Below are 20,947 nucleotides of genomic sequence, written 5' to 3' on the forward strand. Positions count from 1 at the left end.
AAAGAATAAACACATTATATATTTTTGCCTTCACTGTTTTAAGCTCTAAAAAAGAGCCTGGAGGAAACAAATGTGGGGAATTCCCAAAAACAGAAGGATACTATATTTTTGTTTAATAGAATATTTATATTGAAAAGTAGATTTTTTGAGGCGGGGAGCTATCTTTTAGTCGGCAGTTTGGTGAGTAAATGAATTATTAGGCTGCACTCATACAGTGTCGAACAATTATTCTGGCTGAATCTGGTTTCAGTAACCATCCCCAAACTATTGCCTGTTTAGAAATTAGAAAGCATGGTCTTTTTGGTGTATATCTCATACACATTTGCAAAAGGATAACTAGGCCTGAAATAATCTTTATTTTTGCTAGGAACATGGATGTGAGAAAAAATCCAAATGGGATGCTTAATTAACAAGGATAAATTATTTTTGATCTGATATAAATGATTTTGCAAATTGACATAGAAATACATTCAGTTACCATGTCTAAGTTCTGTAAAAATGCCCTGTACTAAGATATCCTTAAGTTTATGCTGTTTCCAACGCTCACAGCACAGGGATCAAGGCAACATTATCCAGCATGCTGGAAACACACAAACATTGCCAAATGGCAGGTTCCCCACTCAGCTTTAGCCCTTTATAACACATCTAGAGAAATGATTTCCAGGACTTGAACATTAAAATTAAATTGTTATTATTTTATTTTTTAATTTTATTTTTATTTATTTATGATAGTCACAGAGAGAGAGAGAGAGAGAGAGAGAGAGGCAGAGACACAGGCAGAGGGAGAAGCAGGCTCCATGCACCAGGAGCCCGATGTGGGATTCGAACCCAGGTCTCCAGGATCGCGTCCTGTGCCAAAGGCAGGCGCCAAACCGCTGTGCCACCCAGGGATCCCTAAATTGTTATTTTAAAGCAGTATATAACTCAGCACAAATCATTCTTGCTCATAAATATAGTTTAGTTCCAATGAGAATATGGAATAAACATCCATGTACTGATACCTCTCAGGAAAGAATTCTTGCTAGTTGAAGTCAGTTACAAATGGGGAATAATTAAATGTCTAATGGTAAAGAATACACATTTGGAGTATTTTAATGCCCAAATCACTTCCACCTTAATTCCGAATGTTTCTACTACAGATAAAAGGGGATAGATAGACAAATAGATTGGGTTTTTGTTGTTTTTTGTTTTTTCGAAATAAACACGTCCCTCTGAAATTGTGGGGATTCTAGGAAAAGTCAAGTATAGTTGTCTTATGAAACATATCTAGCTTGCTGAATTGTGTTGTGTCCATGTAGTTGCTCAGGCTGATTCCACCGTTTGACACATCATTCCTACCTTCTTGTACCTCGCTGACATTTTCTTCATTTCTCAAGATTCATCTGCCAGGGTCCATCACATCATGATACCTGTGACACTTACGTTATATTCAAATCATCGGTTACGTGCCTGTGTCAAGAAGATCTGCAAGATCCGGTGGTCTGGAATTGTGTCTTAAAGTTTAATCCTTTCCACCCAACAAAGTGCCTGCCTGACTTATGATAGGCAGGTAAAAATGTATCTTGAAAGAGAGATAGAACAATTTAACCCAAAATGAAGTGTGTATTTTACTGAAAGGGCAACTCACTGCCTCAGACAAAGCTGTTTACTCCTACAAGTGAAAAGAAATTATTTCTTTTCAGTTATGTCTGAAAAACAGAGTAATAAGGCAGTTACCACATAAAACAAAGCAATGGCCAAAGACCTACACTAACGCAAAGTATTTTTTTTTTTTTTGGCCTGCCTTGTTTCAGTTGACCTAATACACCAATTATAACTGATATTTTCATTCTTTGAAAGTATAGACATAAAGATACTCAAGTTTCTCAATGTAAGACCAATTTTTTTATATTTTCCCATTTCTTTTCCATTATCGAACATAATTAGATGTTTAGCAATTCTTAGAATAAGTGGATTTGTGTCAGTGACACAATGTTGCGCTGAATTTCTGAAATATTGAAAACTATACAAATTAATGTCCAACCATGCATTTGCTGAAAAAATATTTTCTAAGGAATAAAAGTGACTGTAATGTTTCATTTTAAGACACTTGTCTATAAACCCATGATCTCCAAACCAAATGACCACGTACTCATATGTGAAACAAAAAGCTTTCATTGTGACTTCAATCTTATTTCATGTTTTTTTTTTTGTTCTTTTTTCACAGGACTCCTTTTCTTCCACCTCTGGGTCTGCTTCCTATTTTCCTCCCTTGTGATTGACAGTCAACCTTCTTGCCCTTAATGGGGCTCAGTCACAGCGTGGAGTCTGAAGCAAAGGTAAAGCCATGAAGGTTATTGAGACAGGTGCATGCTGCTTCATGATATTGCAGGTGAATTTGCATAAGCTTTTTTAGCCTTTTGACTGGCAACATCAGGAGCAGGAAACACTCTGTTCTCTTAGCAATGAATCAGCCAGCCGCCCATCCTGTTTGTCATACGGGGCCATAACATAGGCTGGCATTATTGATGGGGTGGGTTGAGAGTCAGTTTAAAGTTGAATAAATATATTTTCAGGTGGTAGAAATCCTAACGTGCCCCCCGGCTCAGGGGTGAAGGCTAAATTCCCAGGAGGGCAGTCATTTATAACTCCGACTGTGTCTCTTGACCATATATAGATCCACAGCCCAGTGCTTTTCTGACATCATAAAATAGATGACACACATAATAAGAAACTCACTTGGTTTGGCGAGTGGCAGGCAGTGTTTGACTGAAGTTGTGAATGCAAATGGACCCCTCAATTTGTGATGACTTAATATATAAAAAAACAATTTGCACATCCATTTAAAGAGACTTTCTTTTTTGAAGGAAATAAAAAAAAATAACCTCAAAGATGATTTCCCTAAGAAGAGAAACAAGTCTCCAAATGCTTTTCAGAGCTAGTCATTCAAAAACTTAGTCTCAATATTCACCCAGTGATTTTTACCCGAAAAATAAAAAATAAATAGTCTGGATTTATAGAAAACAAACTCCACAAATATCAATCCTATTCTTTATTTGAACATAAAATGTGTTTTTGTATCTTGACAAAAATGCTATTCTGACCAAATGCACATTCATCAACTTTGTTTGTTCTAATTTTATGTTGTTGGAGGGCTTTTTTTTTTTTAAGCTCTGTAACTCAAAAAGAAAAATTCAAAACCCCATCTTCAAAAAGAAATCAAAATGACTAAAGAGAAAACCAGTATGGAAAAAAACCTTTTGTCTAGAAATGTAAATAGACCAACAGGCCCCTGCCCCATGTAGGTCTTCACTGGAGCAATCCTCCCAGGTCCCTCCTCTAACAGAAAGGGGCCTGGACTGCAGGGCTGGCCCGACCTTCCTGATTCAGCCAGCCTCCGTGGTCGGAAAGGAATACTCATGAAATAGAGCCATGTAAGCAGTTTGTGGCCACTTTCATAATTATATAATGTTATGACAATGGGACCGTGAGGGCCCATACCTAGCTCTCAGTAGTTCTGTGTTCTACTGGGGACATTGCAGGGGCCGAGCTTCTCATTTCTTGAGGTCCAATTTTTCTTCCTAATACATTTAAACTATAAAGACTTCTCAGTGCAGGGTAAGTTTGTCCCTAACAAGTGAGTAGTATATTTAGCCTACTAATTAATTTTCTGTATTTTGCCTTAAAAATAGCAGCTAACATTGACTGAAGGTTTATTTGTGCCAGGAGTGATTCTAAGTTCTTTGAGGATATTAGTTTATTTAGCCCTCATTTAAATAATTAAATTCATGAGTCAGATGCTCTTTATTCTCTCCACCTAATAGATGTGGAAACTCAGGTAAAGGTTATGTGACCCCCCATCCAAGTCATGCTTTGTTGCCTCATACTTTAGATTTTTAAACCGGAAATTATTCCATTAATAAAAAGGAAGGTAATACAAAATGATTTTAACAGCTTAATTCTATTTTAAGTAAAACTTTTTATGACCCTCTCCATGGGCCAAGCCTGTCCCAAATGCTCTACACAGATAGTAATTCTTTGAATCTTTGGTCAGGTCCTGAGAGGTAGGGAATATTATTATTCCCATTGGATGGAAAAGGAAATTGAGACACAGAGAGGCTAAGTAGCTTGCCCACTGTCACCCAACTAGTTAGTACAGGGTAGAAATATGGGGCGGTGGGGGAGGATGGATGCATGTGTCAACATTTTTAGAATTATTTTACCTTTGAACAAATTGTCCCATCTTTCTAATTCTTAGCAACCTCATTTATAAAGGGGGGATAAATTCCATGATCTCTAAAGTCCCTCCAAATAATCCTGATTGATTTGAGCCCAAGAATTCCTGCCAAGTCACATGGAGAAAAACCTTGTTCATGCCACCCTGAACACTTAAACACAGATTCCAGCTTTTAAACTGGCTGTGCCTCCTAACACTTCTCTGCAAGTCTCTTAAGTACAGTTTCTGGGAAAGGATTTAGCAGGAAGCTAAGTAGGTAGAAAATATTCTGATGGTCTCCAGAAATGCCAGTTTCAGTTCTGCATCTGCCAACAGGTCCAGATAATCCTCAGAACTCTGTATAAATCCTGGCTCCTCCATTTAGCAGGTGTGTAAGCTGGGCGAGCCCTCCACCATCCTGACCTCAGTATCTTTCTCTGTAAAATGGGGAATATGAGGTTACTTCACTAGAGCTGCCATGAGGGGTAATTGAGATGATATATATAAAGCATGTAGGACAGAACTTGGCCCACAGTAAGTAGTGAGTAGAAATCTAGCATTATTGCAGATCTCTGATACTCTGAAAGGGAAGATTATAAATTACCACCTTCATAATCGCAGAGGATTCTTTCTGAGGTCTGATGAAAGCCTGAGCTCCTCCCAAGGCTTGAAAAACTGAGCTTAGACTTCTTTATCTTCAGGGGAAAACACAAAAAAAAAGACCTAGTCAAATTGCTAAATAGATAAGATAGATTTGATTTGATACTAAGCTAGTTTACCAAAGTTATTTAATTTCTGAGGACCAGAGTCCACAAGATCAATACGAACTACAAGTGTTCAATCTGTTTTATATAAGTAGGCGATCAGTATTGTTAACTCTAGTCAATTGGTTGGACTGAACTTTCTAAGACAAGGGATAAATATTATTTGTAAGGGATAAATATTATTCTCTCCACCTCTCTAGTTAAATTAAGAGGTAGTGGCTTTTTAATTTGCTAAATGCCTTACAGTGCATTTTCTGAGGACTGGAAACAGCATTTTAGAGCACTGGCGCCTGTTTTCCCTTTAAAACAACCCGCCAAACTCTCTCAGTGTATTACCCACTATACAAGATAATGGAGAAGAGAAACTAGGGAAATTACAAATTTAGGGGGGGAAGTATGATAAAACAAATGAGGCCAATGAAATTTAACACTGTCTGGAGGTATCATTACACTTGCTTGTTGCTCTTACTAGTGGAAACTCACTTTTCCTATAGAAGAGCCAAATAAATGAATCCACAGCTTTAGAGTGAGTTGATAAGATTAATTACAGATCCAATCTGGAAATAAATTAGGTCCTTTTAAATTGATTACGGAATGTCACACTAAAATGGTAGTTTACAAAGTATATTCACTTTGCAAGGTTGTATGTACAAATATGATTATACCCAGGACAAAACAAATACCCTGAAATGAAGTAAAGCTTCTAGAGCTGAAGGCAATCCGAGGGACTATATCATCCACCAGAGGCCCAGAGGGATTAAGTTTTTTGCCTAAGGTTATGCAGATAGTAAGTGGATATTCCAGATTTTAGCCAGGCTTTCTTGAGCTCAACTTGAAGGAAGGGTTATTCTTCTACAGCGTGCATGCAGACAACTTATTATAACGATAACAATAATAATTACAATAACCATTTACTGAATACGCAGTCTGAGCCAGGTACTCTGCTCCCCTTTGTACGCATAACTCCTTGCCCACCCCCTCATACCTCCATGAGGTATGTCTAGTTATCCCCATTTGATAGAATGAATGACTGAGACTCAGCATTTGTGACTGTTCAAAGCTACACAGCTAGCAAATGCTGAGAGCTAGGGGCCTAGTCTCACTCCTGAATCTGCTCTCTTTCCACTGGACCCAGTGCTTCATCCTTGGGGACTAACACGACCACATCGTTCACTGGTTTTCCTTTAAAATCAGTATTTGAGCCTCCTACAGTGATAGCCTCATGCCCGAATGGCCAAAAGAAAAGTAATACCACTCTTGAGATTCTCAGCCTTCACATCCAAAGGGAGAGGGCATCAGAAAGGTACGTTGTTTACTGTTCTTGAAAAGTGACTAATTGACTTTTAGTGAAACCAAGTGTAAACTACCTACCAAATTATTAAAACATTACCTTTTTAGCCTATGTAGGCCATGGAGTCAAGGTCATGAACTTAAAATCAAAACCAAGTAAGTAAAAAAAAAAAAAAAATCCAAGAGGATGAAAAGGGGCCATTAATAAGCCTGGTGCTCTGTAGATTAATACTTTGAGGTAAACTTGGAAGTATTACGGAAAATTACTATTTATTTAATGTTTCATTCTATTTGAAAGAGAAACTCCCAAATGTTCAATACTACCCTATATTTAAAAGTTAAAAATATACTGGAAATGGATGGAGTCATGATAGCGTGGAGCATTGGAGGGAGGATAGCTACAATCATATACAGTGACATAGCAAAATATTTTAGATTTACCAGCTGACCTGTTCGATGCTGCATGTGTGTTAGAAGTATCAGTTCCAAGGCAAAATGAAGCGATATTATGTTTAAGTCTTTGTTTGGAAACTTCTTTTATTAAAAAAAGATTTTTAATAACGCTATTTGCAATACAGGAGTGATAATACTCAATAAAGTATTGTGTACTTGGTAGAGTGTACTTAGGAATGTAACAATCCATCTGGATGCTGCCCCTCCCCTTCTCCGTTAGATACCCTAGTAGCAAAATGTAAATACCCTTTTAAAAAATAAAGAGGCCTTTGGGCTGTTGGGAGCAGAGTAGGGGCGGGGCAAGGAAAGTGCTCTTCCCTGACACACTCTTGCTTCTGGCTTTGACTTCCTTCAGTAAGGTCAGTTCTCAAGGAACTCAGACAAACCCTTCTATGCTCCACAAAAGCACAGGAGAAGGAAAGCTTGTCATTCACAAGCAGCTAGGGACAAAACCAGTGGCAGAGGACAGGGTTGGGTTAAATGACCCCATTTGGGGGGGGGGCGGGGGGCAGTTGGAGTAAAGTGCAGTTACTCTCAAAAAAATATATATTATTTTGATCCTAAGAAAATTAAGAGAGTTTTATCTAATGAACTAGATTGCTGACCTTTTAATACATTTGGTTTTCATGGAACATACAATCACCATCGGACATAAAAGACCAGTTTGCTGTTTTAAAAAATAATAATAATTGCTTGGAGTTATCTACAGGAATCTTGTGAACGCAATTCAAGGATAACATTCCGCAGCTCTTTGGGTGTTGGATGGTTTCCTCGGGTACGTCCACGAGGAACCCGGGAAAGGTTAAACTCGCCGATTCAAGCGGGCGGTTGCCCAACTCTGGCTCCTTCCCGCGCTCTCGCTGCTTGTCTCCCTAAATGCCAGTGCTTTCCAGGTCTCCGTCCTCGACCGCCACGGCGCGGGAGCGGGAGATCATGAAAAGTTTCTCCTTGTTTGTAAAGTGCCTCTGCGCGGGCGGAGGTGGCTGCGCCGCGGGGCGCCCCCGGCCCGGGCCCTCCTCGGGGCCCTCCCCGGGGCTCTGCGGCGCGCCCGGGGCCGCGGCGGCCTCGCAGTCTGCGCTCCGACGGGCCGCCGCTCGCGGGGCCGACTCCGCAGAGGGGCCGGCCTCCGGCGGGGCGGCGGGGCCCTTCTGGCTCGGCGAGGCCGGCCCGGCGGGGGGCGGGGAGCGGGAGGCAGCTCGCGCCAGAGGGCTCGAGTCCAGCTCCGCGCCGTGCGGGGCGGGGGGCGGCTCGGGGGTCGGCGGCGCCCGGTAGTCCGGGAGCCCGCTGGTGCTGCGGCGCCGCAGGGCCGCGTACCTGCCGGTCCTGGGCAGGCGGCCGCCCTGCCCCCTGGCGGCGCGCGCCGCCGCCGCCGCCGCCGCCGCCGCGCCCTCGGGCTCCCCCAGCTCTCCGGGCGCCCAGCGCGTGCCGCCCGGGCCGCCGCGGAGGTCGGTGAGGCTCAGGTCGAGCTCGCCCCGCGGGATCTCCCGAGAGCCACGTTCCCCGGGCGGCCTGTGCCAGCCGCAGCTCGCGCCCTCCCCGCCCGCGTCGGCGTCCGCGTCCCCGTCCGCGTCCCCGTCGCGGTCCCCGTGCAAGGGTAGGAGCGCGAAGGCGCTCAGCGAGGAGTCCACGAGGGAGCTGGCGGTGCTCTGGCGCCCCCAGCTCTCGGGTGGGCTGCAGGGCGCCGGGCTGCCGCCCCTGCTGGCGGGCGCGGCGGCGGCGGCGGCGGCGGCGGCCCGGCGACGGCCGGCCGCGCCCGAGCGCTCGCGGTAGATGCTGTACACCGCCTCCGCCAGGCTCGGGGGCTCCCGCGGGCAGCGCGGGGACGAGGCCAGGTCGGGCGGGGACGCGGCGCCCTTGGCCCCCCCGCCGCCGCCGCCGCCGCCCACCGGGCCCGGGGGGAGCCACGAGCCCCGGGCCAGCACCGCCGCCGCCCCGAAGGCGTCCCCCGCGCCGCCGCCGCCCCCGGGCTTCAGCTCCAGGCCCCGCGACTGCACGTAGCTGAGGAAGCCGTTGAGCGGCGGGGCTCCGGGGGGCGCCGCGGCGGGGGCGGGGGCGGGGGCGGGGGCCGCGGCGGCGGCGGCGGCGGCGGCGGCCAGGTCTTTGGCGCGGAGGCTGTGCACGTCGATGACGGTGGAGTAGAGGTCCCGCAGGTTGATGATCTTGGTCTTCCTGTCCCGGTTCTCGTGCAGCACCGCGTTGGCGCAGATGAAGAGGAAGATGCCGATGCCCATGATGAGGGGCCCGAAGACCTTGAGCTTGTCGGAGTGCAGGTACCCCGAGAAGAGGCGGAAGAAGAGACCCACAGACGGGGACGAGGCCGCAGGGGCGGCGGACCGCGCGGGCGGCGTGCTTCGGGGCGGGGGCGCGCCCGCCAAACTAGAGTTGACGCCCCCCCGAGCCCCCAGGGGGCTCCCGGACCGGTTTCGGCTGCCACCGCTGCTGCTGCTGCTGTTGGCCACGGTGGGGACGCGGTGGCCGCCGGCTGCGGGCGGCAGCTGCTTAGCCCCGTCCCTGCCGGTCCCGTTGGCTTTGGGCCAGTAGCCCACCACCGCCATGGCTATGCCCACGAGCAGCACCAGGATCCCGCAGAGGGCGATGAGCCCCGAGATGGAGCACAGCTTTAGCTTGCCTTTCACCACCACCACATCGTTCTTGCGCCTTCTCTTGGCTTTCCGCTTGCGCTTGGGGACCTGGCTTGGGGGGCGGAGGGGATCCTGCTTTCGGGCGGAAATCCTCAGGAGGCCGCCGGTGGCGATCATGGTGAGCCGGGGCCGCGCGGGGCTAGTCTCCGGGGCGGAGGCTTGCGTAGTGGGGGCGCCAGCTGCCCACTAGCTGCTCCGCCACCTCCTCCTGCTGCAAAGCAGAGGAAGACAGTCAGAGGGTAGAGGCTTGGCTGCAGCAACATCCCACGCTCTGCAACCGTCCCGCTCCCAGGTCCCACCACAGGGGTACCCCCCACTCCAGGGCCACCCACTCAGTGGGGTGCCGGATGTAGAGACCAGGGGGTGGGGTGGCTGGATTAGGGCCGAGAAACGCTGTTGCAGTCATTGACAGGAGGTGATAGAACAATCTCAGAGAACGCCTTCTTTTCTTCCCCACCCCCCTCATCCCACACACTCTGTAGGTGATATTCCAGCGTCTCTCATCTCAACACCCCCCCCCCGCCCCAACGCTGGTAGCTGAAGAAGTGCTGAAGAAGTGCTGACCATTAGTAGAAACCAAATGTGGGGACTCAGAGCGGTGGTTGAGGACTTTCCTGGCAAAAGCCTCTCCCTTTGTCCTGTGGGAATCAGAAGCTTGCCACGGGAGCTGTACAGGAGGCTCAAGGCTCTCAGCAGAGGAATTTGTTAATGTTTAGCCCAAAGTCACTAAAACAGTCACAAAAGTTATTATTTTATAAAGACAAAGGCAATTTTCATCACTGGATGAAAATTAAAGGTCACATACTGGCAGGCAGACGACTTACTGCAGATAATAAAGAGTTCATTTTGGGGACAACACTAGAACGACGTCACTCTTCTGACAATAAATCCCTCCATAAAGTTGTTTCCCACCGCTTGCTGTTTCTACAGCTACAGGCAAGCAGCCTTTTCCTCATCTCTTTTTTTGCAACATCTGGACAGCTTCTTGGGGTGGAATATTTAGTTTTAGGTAACTGGTTATGTAACTGAGCTCTTCCTTCTGGCCTCCTCTCCTCCCCCAGAGGAACTCCCTTAAAGGTATCATGTGCTAAATCTCATCAGAGACTTTGAGAAGTCCCTTAGAATATTCTAAGATCTTTTTTTTTTCTCCTGTGGGAAAATTACAATCTTAAAAAGAAAAAAAAAAAACAGCCACTCTCCCATAATAGCTTTCTGACCCCTTTTTAATGTGCCAACAGCACTCTTCAGAATCCTAATATTCAAATGAGTAGGCATTTAGCTAGGTATAGCAGTCTACATAATAATGATGATTTGTTGAATGACATCCCCACAAGTGAGAGCTTGTTTTTTCTTCATCTTTCTCACATGAGGTCATTTTTAGGAAGGTAGGGTGGCAACAATCAATGGACTATCCTATAGGAAGTTTAGTCGTTTATAATACAGCCCGGGTAGGTAAATGCACAGATGTATCTTTGTGGATAGCTGTGAGCTTCTAAAAATTTCAATCCTGCTGGATCCCCAGAGTAAAACATTTTCTGTTCCATTGGTTGTGTTCCCTCCTATAACAGAGATGCTAAAATTGAGGCATTGTATGAATTTGAAAGGCTCTGATATCACTCACAAGCCTTTTGGTATTTTATCCTTTATGAAATAATTCATGTTTTAGAATAAATTACCCTTTGAAAATGTGGGATTACTTAGGAAGAATTTTGCTTTTAATTGGTGCCTGGGTAAAGAGCTTTGGCCCTTGATCCCTCCATTATGTCAATCTAGGCAGAATCTTTTCTCCACTGGTGGAAAAGCAAACGGTAATCAGCTCTTTACAATGTTTGCAAACTAATGTCTCCTTGGAACTTAGTTGGTTTGCAGTGAAGAGAAATACTAGGTAGTTTTGGGAGGGGTTGGTAGAGAGAATACATCTATACGCCTTTAAAATTTTGTTTTAAGGAGAGGCTGCACCAGTAAGTACAGATTGTAAAAAAAAAAAAAAAAGAGTAGCTACTGTTCATCTGTCACCCCCCAAAATAAGCACATTTATTGTGCAGTTGTAACATAGAGACTGCTGTTTTAAGTGATCCCTAGACTACAGCATCTTTAATGCAATAATCTGGAGATCTGCGGTTATTTTGAGGATTTAAGAGCCGGACATTTTAGAAACAAAGCTAGGCTCAGTTGGCGGGGTGGCTCTCCCAGAGGTTAGGGAAGGGCTAGCATTTGGCTGGGCATTGATCAGGTGCAGCAGGAGGCTGAGCATTTTTGAGAAGGAAGATACCCACTTGTATTTCTCTTAGATAAGGCAGCCTTGGCTCCGGGTAGCAAGACTGACTGTAAGGAGAATTGGAATGGGTTTCAACAATCGTTAATAGACCTTTAAAATTAGTCTAATAGCTAGTAATTAACTCCCTACTCTATCATTCCTTCAGCTCCGCTCAAGGCTGAACTCCTTCGTAACGTACTGCCATCTGACCTGAAATACTGACAGCTGTCAGATGGCCAGGAAGACCCACCTTTGGAGGCTTTTCTTCATGCATAATGAAGGGAGGCAAACTTAGCAGGCGAGGTTGGCTGCCCTCGCAATTTACTGCCTGGTGCTGGCCTTTCCGTGGTTAAGGAGTGGAGGACGGGGCGGGGGGCGGGGAGCAAAGGAGGGATGTCTAAAAATACAACCGCTTCCAAGAGAGACATTCAAGTTCTCGGCTCATGATGGATTCAGCCCCACTCTGCGTCTGGGGCTCCCTGCCTGTGGGCTGGGAGCGCCCCGGCCAGGCCAGCCCGGGACTCGGCCCAGGTCCCGGCCCCCCGCGAGCCCCCGGCCCCGCTACCTGGGCTGCTTATCTATGTCGGAGCCACAGGAGTGCAGCAGCCGGGAGTCCGCCTCGGGAAGGAGAACGCGGGCAGGAGCGACGTGCGGGCAGTCCCGAGCTCGCTTTCTCCGGGCAGCGCCGCCGGGGCAGCCCGCCCGGGATGGGGCCTCCCCCGCCCCCGCAGCGCGGCCGGGCCGACCCGAGGCTCGGGCCCAGGGTGGGCAGGGCGGGCTCGGGGCCCAGGGCTCGCCGAACTGCTCAAAATGGCAGCAGCGCGAGCCGGCGGTACCGCTCACTTACCCGGCAAGGCTGGGGCAGCTCGCGGCCGGCGCTCGGGCGCTCGGGCGCCACAAAGGAACCATGGAGAAACTTTTCTCAGCCCGAGCCGACGGCGGCGCGCAGGGACCGCGCCTCGGGGCCTCCGCCCAACGCGGCTCAGCAGCCCGGCGGGGGCAGGCGGCCGCCCCGGGTTCGCGGCCCCCTCCGCTGCCGAGGCGGGAGCCATTTCCAAGAGTTTCCAAGAAGTGTCAGGTCCTCCGCGGCCCGCATCCTGCCCGGGAGCCGTCCCCGCCGCCGCCGCTCCTCCCGCGCCTCCCCGCGAGCCCAGCCGCGGCGCTCCCGGGCCGCCCCAGCGCCTCTTGTGTGCGGCTGCGGCGCGCCGGGCTCCGCCGGGTGGAGTTGAGCCCGCGGCGGCGGCGGGGACGGCGGGGACGGCGGGGACGGCGGGGACGGCGGCGGCGGCGGCGGCGGCGGCTGGCGCGGCTCGGGGCGGCCGGACTCGCGGCGGTTGCTAAGAGACCGGAGCCATGACACAGGGAAATGCGGCAGGATGGCAGTCGGTACCCGGCCCGGCTGGGCGGCTCGGGGCGCCCCCGCCCCCGCCCCGCCCCCCGCCGCCGGCCCCCGCCCCCGCCCCCGCCCCCGCCGCCGCCGCCGCCGCCGCCGCCGCCTCCGCACCCGCCGCCCGGCCTTCGGGGGAGCCGCCTCCCGGAGCGCCGCGAGGCGCGGGAGGAGGCGGGAGGGGCGGGGGCGCGGGGCGGGGAGCGCGGGGCGCGCGGGCCCTCGGCCTCCTCCGCCCCCGGGCGCCCCGGGACCGCCGCCCGCCGCCCGCCGCCCGCCTCGGCCCGGAGCTTTGTTCTTTTCCCTCCAACTACCTGTCTGAACCGCGGCGGAGGGCGCCCCGGGCGGGGCCGTGCCTCCCGGAGGGTCTCCCCGCCGGCGTCCGAGGGGCGCTCGGGGCCCGGGGAGCGCAGCGCGCGCCTCCCGCCTCCCGCCCTCCCGCCTCCCGCCCTCGCGCCCCCCGCCCTCGCGCCCTCCTCTCCTCGCCCTGCCCTCTCCTCTTTTGTTGCCTCTGCTCTCGGACACGACCCGGCCAGGGCTATTTCTCCCCCCCCCCCCCCGCTCGGGAGTTTGCGGTGTGGACGCACAGCCAGCGCGGTAAGTTGTCCCCCGGCGAACTCGGGCGGCCGGAGCGGAGCCGCCCCCCTCCCCGGCTGGGTGCCCCGCGGGCCCGGGCAGAGGCCCCCGCGCCCCAGCCGAGCCCGGCGCTGGGACCCGCCCCCTCGGGAGGGACCGCGGGGCTTAGGCCGGCTCGGGGTGCTTCCCGGGCCGCCCCTCCTGCCCCCACCCCGTGCGGTGACCAGCGAGCATTGAAAAGGAAAAACTCTACTTCTCGGGGAATGGGGCTAGGACGGAGGCGGGGGGTAGGGAGGATACCCAAACTCCCTACGTCATCTTAAAAAGGAGAGAGGGAGAGAGGGAGAGATCCTGTTTCCTAGCTCCGCTCTGTCCTCTCGACTGCAAAGTAAAAACGACAGGAGTATTGAAAAAGTAAGAAAGATTGTAATTATCTACCGAAGTGAGGCAACCAGGATTCGGAGAGAAAGCAAGAGAAGAGGAGGCAACAGAAAGTGCTGTCCGAACTTTGGGGTCCAGACAGAAAGCTGCTGCTGGTGGTGGTGGTGGTGGTGGTGGTGCTGGTGGTGGTGGTGCTGGTGGTGGTGGTGCTGGTGGTGCTGGTGGTGGTGCTGGTGCTGGTGGTGCTGGTGGTGGTGGTGGTGGTGGTGCTGGTGGTGGTGGTGCTGGTGGTGGTGGTGCTGGTGGTGGTGGTGCTGGTGGTGGTGGTGGTGCTGGTGGTGGTGGTGCTGGTGGTGGTGGTGGTGGTGCTGGTGGTGGTGGTGCGCCGTGGGTGTTATACATGCTGAGTTTTGCTGTTCAGGGATCCACAGAACCCACACAGGAGGGCTTTGCTGGCCACAGTTCCACTTACAAATTTGTTCCTCCTTAATGTACACAGCCTTCGCTTGTGTTTAAAGCACAGGCACCTGCCTTTCAAAAAGAACAATAAGGACACAAACCTTTACAGGTTCAGTGATATGTGGACCTTCTAATAGGAAGGGTGGGGTGGAGATGTTTGGGGAAGTGGAAGGGGATGAAGGAGAGATGTTTCCTGAAAGGAAACGCTGCACCTGCCTGTTGGAAAGGATGACCTCTGTCACCCTTTCCAAGCAAATAATGAATCTGGATGATGATCAGGGTGTTCAGAACCCACCTCTTTCCACCTCTCTGTCCCTGCTCAGATTTCACTAGAAAACAAGCCATATAAAGGGAAAGTTTCAAATTACACATTGGAGTGTTTTCTTTTAGAGAAATCATTGCAAAGGAGAAATAACTAGGTCTAGCTGTCATCTGTAAAGGGTTTGTTTGTTTGTTTGTTTGTGTTTTGCCCCCAAGCTTCCAGATTCCTTGAATCTCAATAATAATCTGGTATTTTGTGCAAAGACAGGGTCTGAGATCTCATTTCATTACACAGCTGGCTGCCAGGGGCCATGGATGGCAGCTCCTCTCCTCTGTGGGCCTCTGTTTGCCAAGCTGTATTAAGAGAATAATATTGCAGAACTTCATTAGGATTTTAGAGGGATTAAGTCATTAGCAGTTTCTAATTTCCGTATAAATTATAGTCATCATTTGCACATTTAAAACTCACTTAAGGGATCGGAAGAAGAAAGGAATCCTTTTCTAGACAAATAGGCCTTGGACATAGCCAGTTTTTCTTATGGTGATGACCGCAATAAGATTTATGGTTTATTACTTAGAGGCTTCCTTCCAAACTGAGCTCTTTGGAACTCCGAACTGTTCTATTTAACCTGAGTGTTACTACCCTCAGTAATTTTGTTTTTAGGTCAGGGTATCAGAGGAAATCAGACAGATCCCATCTGTTTCCAGCGGAGTCCTTTATTGTCTCTGTAATAATATAGTATCAACATACATTCCTAGGGGTTTCTGAGTTGTGTGGAGTTATCTTATTTGGCCCCCCTGGAATTATTTTCCTTCTGAGTTTACCAGCCATTTCAGTTGAGATGATTTCTGGGATTGTGGGATACCTCCTGTCACCCTGGCTAAGACCAGCTAATCGTGATGATTCATTAGTGTCTCAAGAACTCGGAGCTCAGGACAACATACTGTAGCAGGAGAGCAATGAAGGCCTTGGGGGGAAAAGATGAGCTTCCTTTAGTTGGACTAAACTGACCTGAAACCTTTCATTTGCTCTTTCTTAAAAACAATCCTTATGTAATTTTTTTCAGTTTCATAATTTATTCACAACCCATTTGCTTCCTCTGATCTTTTCATCAACCTGGCCTGGCTCCCCAGCCTGGGCTCCCAGCACTGCTCCAGAGGAGCCCGTGGCAGGCCATGGGTCCACCCAGGCCCCTTTTGGTCTCCAGGAGTGGGCAGGGAGAAGAGTTTGGCTTATTTCAACAGCTCAGTGATGCCAACCTCTCCACACACCCTGCCATCACCGATTGCTCAGGCCGCAGACACAGAGGCAGTTTCGTTCAGTGGGTTCTGGAACCAGTCTGTATCCTCCATGAACCAGCTGCTTTATTTAAGTAAGTAAATGACTTAATCTTGCCTGCCTCAGTTTCCTCATCTAGCATTATGGTGAGGATTAAACCAATGAAGTTTTTATAAATTAATGCCCTCCATGTGGTAAACATGAAATTTAGCTTTCAACCTTGCCAGTCCCCGCTCCCAGCTTGTTTTCCTCACTCTCCCATTCTATTCCTATTCATCAGGAGCCACATGGGACCGCATCTGCACTTAGTCTCTCTGGAATGGGTTATGGAATCAGCTGCTGTGATTGAACTCTGCTGCCTGTCCACATGGCGGAGGCCCAGGGCCACTCACCAAAGGCAAAACACTCTTTCCATTGCTGCTTCTCTCTCTGTGCCCTTAGCCGGGACCCTTTTACTTCACTCTGCTGGGGAACCCCATTTTCCAACTCATGTCACTCTACAGCCAAATCCCTCATCTGTGAAGACACAACCAAGAGAACATTCTTTAGCCTGAAGCTTTGAGGACATCACAGAAGGGACCCTCAGGCCTTCTCTCTGGCATCTTGAACACGGTGGAAGGAACCTGTTACCGCAGGGTCGAACACAAGATGTAAAACTCCTGTTTCCTCATGGCTTTGTCCCCTGCCAGGAAGAAGCAACATGATGAGCAAAAGCAGGACAAAAGAAAGCAAGAAACTAAGCAATAGGTTTAGCAAATAAAAATATCGCATGGGACATAAACCTAAAAACGTTTTGTTGTTTATCTGAAATTTAGATGTAACTGGGCCTCCTGTCTTTTTTTTTTTTTTTTTTTTAGGATTTTTATTTATTTATTCATGAGAGAGAGAGAGAGGCAGAGGGAGAAGCAGGCTCCATGCAGGGAGCCCAACGTGGGACTTGATCCGGGGTCTCCAGGATCAGGCCCTGGGCTGAAGGCTGCACTAAACCACTGAGCCACCCGGGCTGTCCAGCCTCCTGTCTTTTATCCACAACTCCACCACAGCATACCCTTGGTAGCCTCACAGATGTTTTCGTGGCACATGTAAAGGATGAAAGAGCCTGTGAGAAAATGTGAACTGTAACAGTACATTAAAGCCTCATTTGATTTCTTTGGGAAACAAGATAGGCAGGAAAACACTGAGCAGAGCCTGGATAGAGCAGGAACATTTGGAAGCACAAGGACAGCATGTCCACAGACAGGCAGCACTTGGCCTTGGGTTTCTTCACGGTGAGAGGTTCCACGGTTTGTGTTTCTAATCCTTGCCCATGGAGCCCTGCCCTGCCCAAGGGACGGGTGCTGGCCTCTGCCTCCACTCCCCCCAAGTCCCACAGACGAACCTCTGAGATGCAGAACTCAGCATCCCTTTCCAGAACTTCAGTTTGGAAACAGGGTAAACTCATGCTAGTGTCAAGGTCACGATCAGACCCATTTCTTGTGTTTCTGAAAGGTGTCAAAGAGTTCAAGCCCAAAAGCTTTCACTACAGAGGAAAGGAGATGATGAAAAGTCTGCAGAGCATTCTGTAGAACACATCAGGTGGGGCCTTCCCTCCATCCTAGATAGACGGCATGTGGTAATATCAAGCAGCCTGCACTCTGCCTTCAGCCTCATTTCTTCTGAACATTACAAATCACCAGGCTCTCGATTAGAGAAAACTGGGGTTGTTTTCTCTTATAAATGGGTTCATTTTTGTACATTCAGTTTTCCCCTGCAACCAGCATCTTCTGCCATTTTCCATGTATACTATCAAAGCTAGATTGTGTGTCTTATAAAATAATTGAGGTCTGAGATGAGAAACCGGGGTGTGTTGGCAGGCCTGAGAGCAGATCAAAGCTGAGTGTGGAAAGGGCTTTGCAGAGGGGGCTCCATCAGTGGAAGAGCCGAGGACCGTCGACAGCTAAATTTGCCCCACGCTCCCCGAACATATCCTAAATGTCCACACTCAGATCGTTCCTGTTATTTCTTATCATCTACAGGTACTATGGAGAGACAGACTTGTCCTACCGAGAACTAATAGGAGCTCACATGTCTGATCTCCTTTCAGAATTAATTTTGATGTGAGCTGCTGCGAGTCCCCAGCAGGAAAGAAGAAACACAGACAAGGAAGTGGTTTTCAAAAATAAAGAAACGTCAGAGTCCAAGTTTGGTGCCCGGGTAACAGGTCTCTGAGTCATCCACAAAGCATTTTCTGAAACACCTCTTACGTGTCCAGCTCTTAGATTCTTGGTTTATTCACTTAGCAAGTATTTCTTGAGCACCTACTATGCTTCCTACTATTACATTGAGGGCTGAAGGCTGAAAAAAATGCTATTTGGAAGTATTCTTGTGGAAAGAAAAAATGAAGGGACAGGGCCTTCTTACTAGCCTGTAATTCATTTAGATTTCATCCAAAAGTCATCAGTGACTGATGCCAGGCAAGAGAGTAAATCTCAATGCTAGAGAAGACTTTAGAGAAAAATGATCACTGGAGACAGGAGATCAATGGAGACTGGAGTCACTGGAGAGAGAGGGAAAAAAAAAGCGAGTTAAAGAATATCTCATGGGGATCCCTGGGTGGTGCAGCAGTTTGGTGCCTGCCTTTGGCCCAGGGCGCGATCCTGGAGACCCGGGATCGAATCCCACGTCGGGCTCCCGGTGCATGGAGCCTGCTTCTCTATCTGCCTATGTCTCTGCCTCTCTCTCTCTCTGTGACTATCATAAATAAATAAAAATTTAAAAAAAAATTTTAAAAAAGAATATCTCATGGATGTAGATCCCACCTTGGACCTGGAAAAGTTTTAGATAAGTGGCTAAGTGGAGTGAAGGTACGGGGTTGGGCAGGTGAACAGTAATGGACATGACCTCTCTGACAGGTGTAGCGTGCCTGGGGAGCAGGGGCCAAGAATGCCATCGATGGACCTGCAAGATGCTTAGAACAGGAAGGGGCCTTCAGGTACTCTGGACCATTGCTCCTCAATGTGTGGTCCGTGGACCAGCAGCATCAGCATCACCTGGAAGCTTGCTAGAAATGTGCAAAATGTGAGGCTCCATTCCAAACTTGCTGAATCTGCATTTTAACAAGATGCGCAGATAGGTGTGCATGTCAAACTTTGTGAAGCCCTGATGTAGTCCAGACCTCCCACTTTAGGGATGAGAGACTAGAATTTACCCGGTTCCCATCTTTGCGTGCATGTGTACATCCATGTGTGACGCAGAATTTGCTTTTAACTGTTAGTTTCAATAACTAACCTGGAGGTGTGTAACATCTGTAGCCAAATATGCAGTTCTTACAGAGGGCAGCCAGCATGGTTTTTAGCTCAAATAGAAGGAAGTTAAAACTTGGTGACTTTGCAGATTTATGCATCTATTGAAAAAACTAGTTTGGTGGATTTGAGTACTGATTTCAGCTTTCTAAAAGATTAAATTAGGGCAGCCCGGGTGGCTCAGTGGTTTAGCGCCGCCTTCAGCCCAGGGCCTGATCCCGGAGACCCGGGATCGAGTCCCACGTCAGGCTCCCTGCATGGAGCCTGCTTCTCCCTTTGTCTGTGTCTCTGCCTCTCTCTCTCCCTGTATCTCTCATGAATAAATAAAATAAAATCTTTAAAAAAGTAAAAGATTAAATTACTCTGTTCTTGGATTACCCTTTGGATTAAGATCACTTATATGCAAGTAACTTGCCCTCTTCTACCCATGTGATATTGAGCAGGTTACTTAAGTGTCTGGGTGTAGTTGTATTATCAGTAAAGGATGATTTATGACTTCTCTTTTATAAGGTTGTGAGGAAGAAATGAGGTCATCAGTGGCATCTTGGAGTAGTTGTGGGTAAGAGGTGCCCTGGTCCCCCATTACCTCTGCCACCCCCAAAAGTACCCCTGAATTAAAATATAGGGGCAAAAACTGGGTACTTGCTATGTTGGTGTTCCCTATCACACCATATCACTGTCCCTAAGCATGTTCTGTATAGAAATTTTGGAGCTGCCAACATAGGTGTTTCTTGGGGTGCAGGCAGCTAGGCCTGTACAGCAGGATTCAGATGTTAGTGGTTGTGGTGATGATGGTATAGTATATCCATCACGTGTTGGATACTGGAGATACAATGGAGGGTAAAAGCTACCTCTGAAGTTTGGGTAAGATCCAAAAGACAGGGAGATGTTCCTCAAATAGCTTTGTAGTTCCAAGTGAGTCCCAGACAGGTGGCAGTGGCTCTCTGGCCTCTGCTCTGTCACCGCCTTACATTCAGAGCTTTAGCATCCCTTGGGTCAGCTGCTATGTGTGCCCAGCAGGAAGTAAACTTGGGTTTCCTCAGTCTCCAAACAAGGCTTCTGTGACCATCATGTGAGTCCTACAATTTGTTCCACTATTAGAATTCAGGTGTTGGCCTCTCTGAGCTCCACAATGCTTTGGCATCCCCACGGCTGAGTTAGTGAACATAGAATCTTTATGTTTGGGCTCAAGATCATGAGGACCCAAAGTGCCACATGGAGAATTAAATTTCACATTTGAAGAGGGCGCCACCTTTTTCTTTTCTTTTCTTTTTTTACTACACACACCTTTCACATGACCCCCTAGTAACATCCACAATGCATTTTTGTTTTTTGAGAGTATAAAGAGTCATAACAAAAATAGAAAATTGAATTGCCCAAATTACTATCACAAAGCATATATATATATATGTATATATATGTATATATATATAATACATTAAATCAGGACTGATAGCATATTTGTACACAATGAAACTCTTTTAATCCAGTGAGAACCACAAAAGATATGTTAAGTGATTAAAATGGGCTCAAAGTAATATTAATATAAGGGTTTTTCTTTTCTGAAGGATGAAAGTTATAGCAGTTTTTACACTAAATTTAGTTTCATATTTCTGTAAAATCTTACTGATAACAATCTAAGCTGGCTTCTTTATCCTGAAGAAGATTGAAGTATCATTGCCTCAGAAAAACATCACAAATATTTTTCTATTAAGAAAGATG

At 48.4% G+C, this 20,947-nt stretch overlaps 2 protein-coding genes across 3 annotated transcripts; one reads left to right on the forward strand and one right to left on the reverse strand.

Moving 5' to 3' along the window:
• Nucleotides 1–6,385: 6,385 nt before the first annotated feature.
• Nucleotides 6,386–12,881, reverse strand: TMEM200C (transmembrane protein 200C). 2 transcript variants are annotated; one of them, XM_055324603.1, is made up of 2 exons: nt 12,449–12,881; nt 6,386–9,555 (listed from the first exon to the last, which is right to left on the reverse strand). In XM_055324603.1, exon 2 carries the CDS (start codon nt 9,459–9,461, stop codon nt 7,575–7,577), a length of 1,887 nt encoding a protein of 628 aa, XP_055180578.1. In that variant the 5' UTR covers nt 9,462–9,555; nt 12,449–12,881; the 3' UTR covers nt 6,386–7,574. The 2 variants fall into 2 exon arrangements, with proteins under 2 accessions (XP_055180578.1, XP_055180579.1); XM_055324604.1 differs by lacking the exon at nt 12,449–12,881 and adding an exon at nt 9,909–10,461.
• On the forward strand, nt 12,182–19,504 carry LOC129508670 (WAS/WASL-interacting protein family member 3-like). The gene is made up of 4 exons (XM_055323601.1): nt 12,182–12,820; nt 13,193–13,585; nt 15,911–16,038; nt 16,225–19,504. The coding sequence occupies exons 1-4, from the start codon at nt 12,182–12,184 to the stop codon at nt 16,496–16,498; spliced, it is 1,434 nt and encodes a 477-aa protein (XP_055179576.1). The 3' UTR covers nt 16,499–19,504.
• The last annotated feature ends 1,443 nt before the right edge of the window (nt 19,505–20,947 follow it).

Source organism: Nyctereutes procyonoides, unplaced genomic scaffold (genome assembly GCF_905146905.1).
Source record: "Nyctereutes procyonoides isolate TBG_1078 unplaced genomic scaffold, NYPRO_anot_genome, whole genome shotgun sequence".
NCBI lineage: Eukaryota > Metazoa > Chordata > Mammalia > Carnivora > Canidae > Nyctereutes > Nyctereutes procyonoides.

Coding starts and splice junctions, on each gene's coding strand:
- TMEM200C (XM_055324603.1), bottom strand. CDS start 9,461: ATGATCGCCACCGGCGGCCTCCTGAGGATTTCCGCCCGAAAGCAGGAT.
- LOC129508670 (XM_055323601.1), top strand. CDS start 12,182: ATGTCGGAGCCACAGGAGTGCAGCAGCCGGGAGTCCGCCTCGGGAAGG. Junction 12,821..13,192: donor GGCGCGCCGGGCTCCGCCGG/GTGGAGTTGAGC, acceptor CGGGGCGGGGAG/CGCGGGGCGCGCGGGCCCTC. Junction 13,586..15,910: donor GTGGACGCACAGCCAGCGCG/GTAAGTTGTCCC, acceptor TTATTTCAACAG/CTCAGTGATGCCAACCTCTC.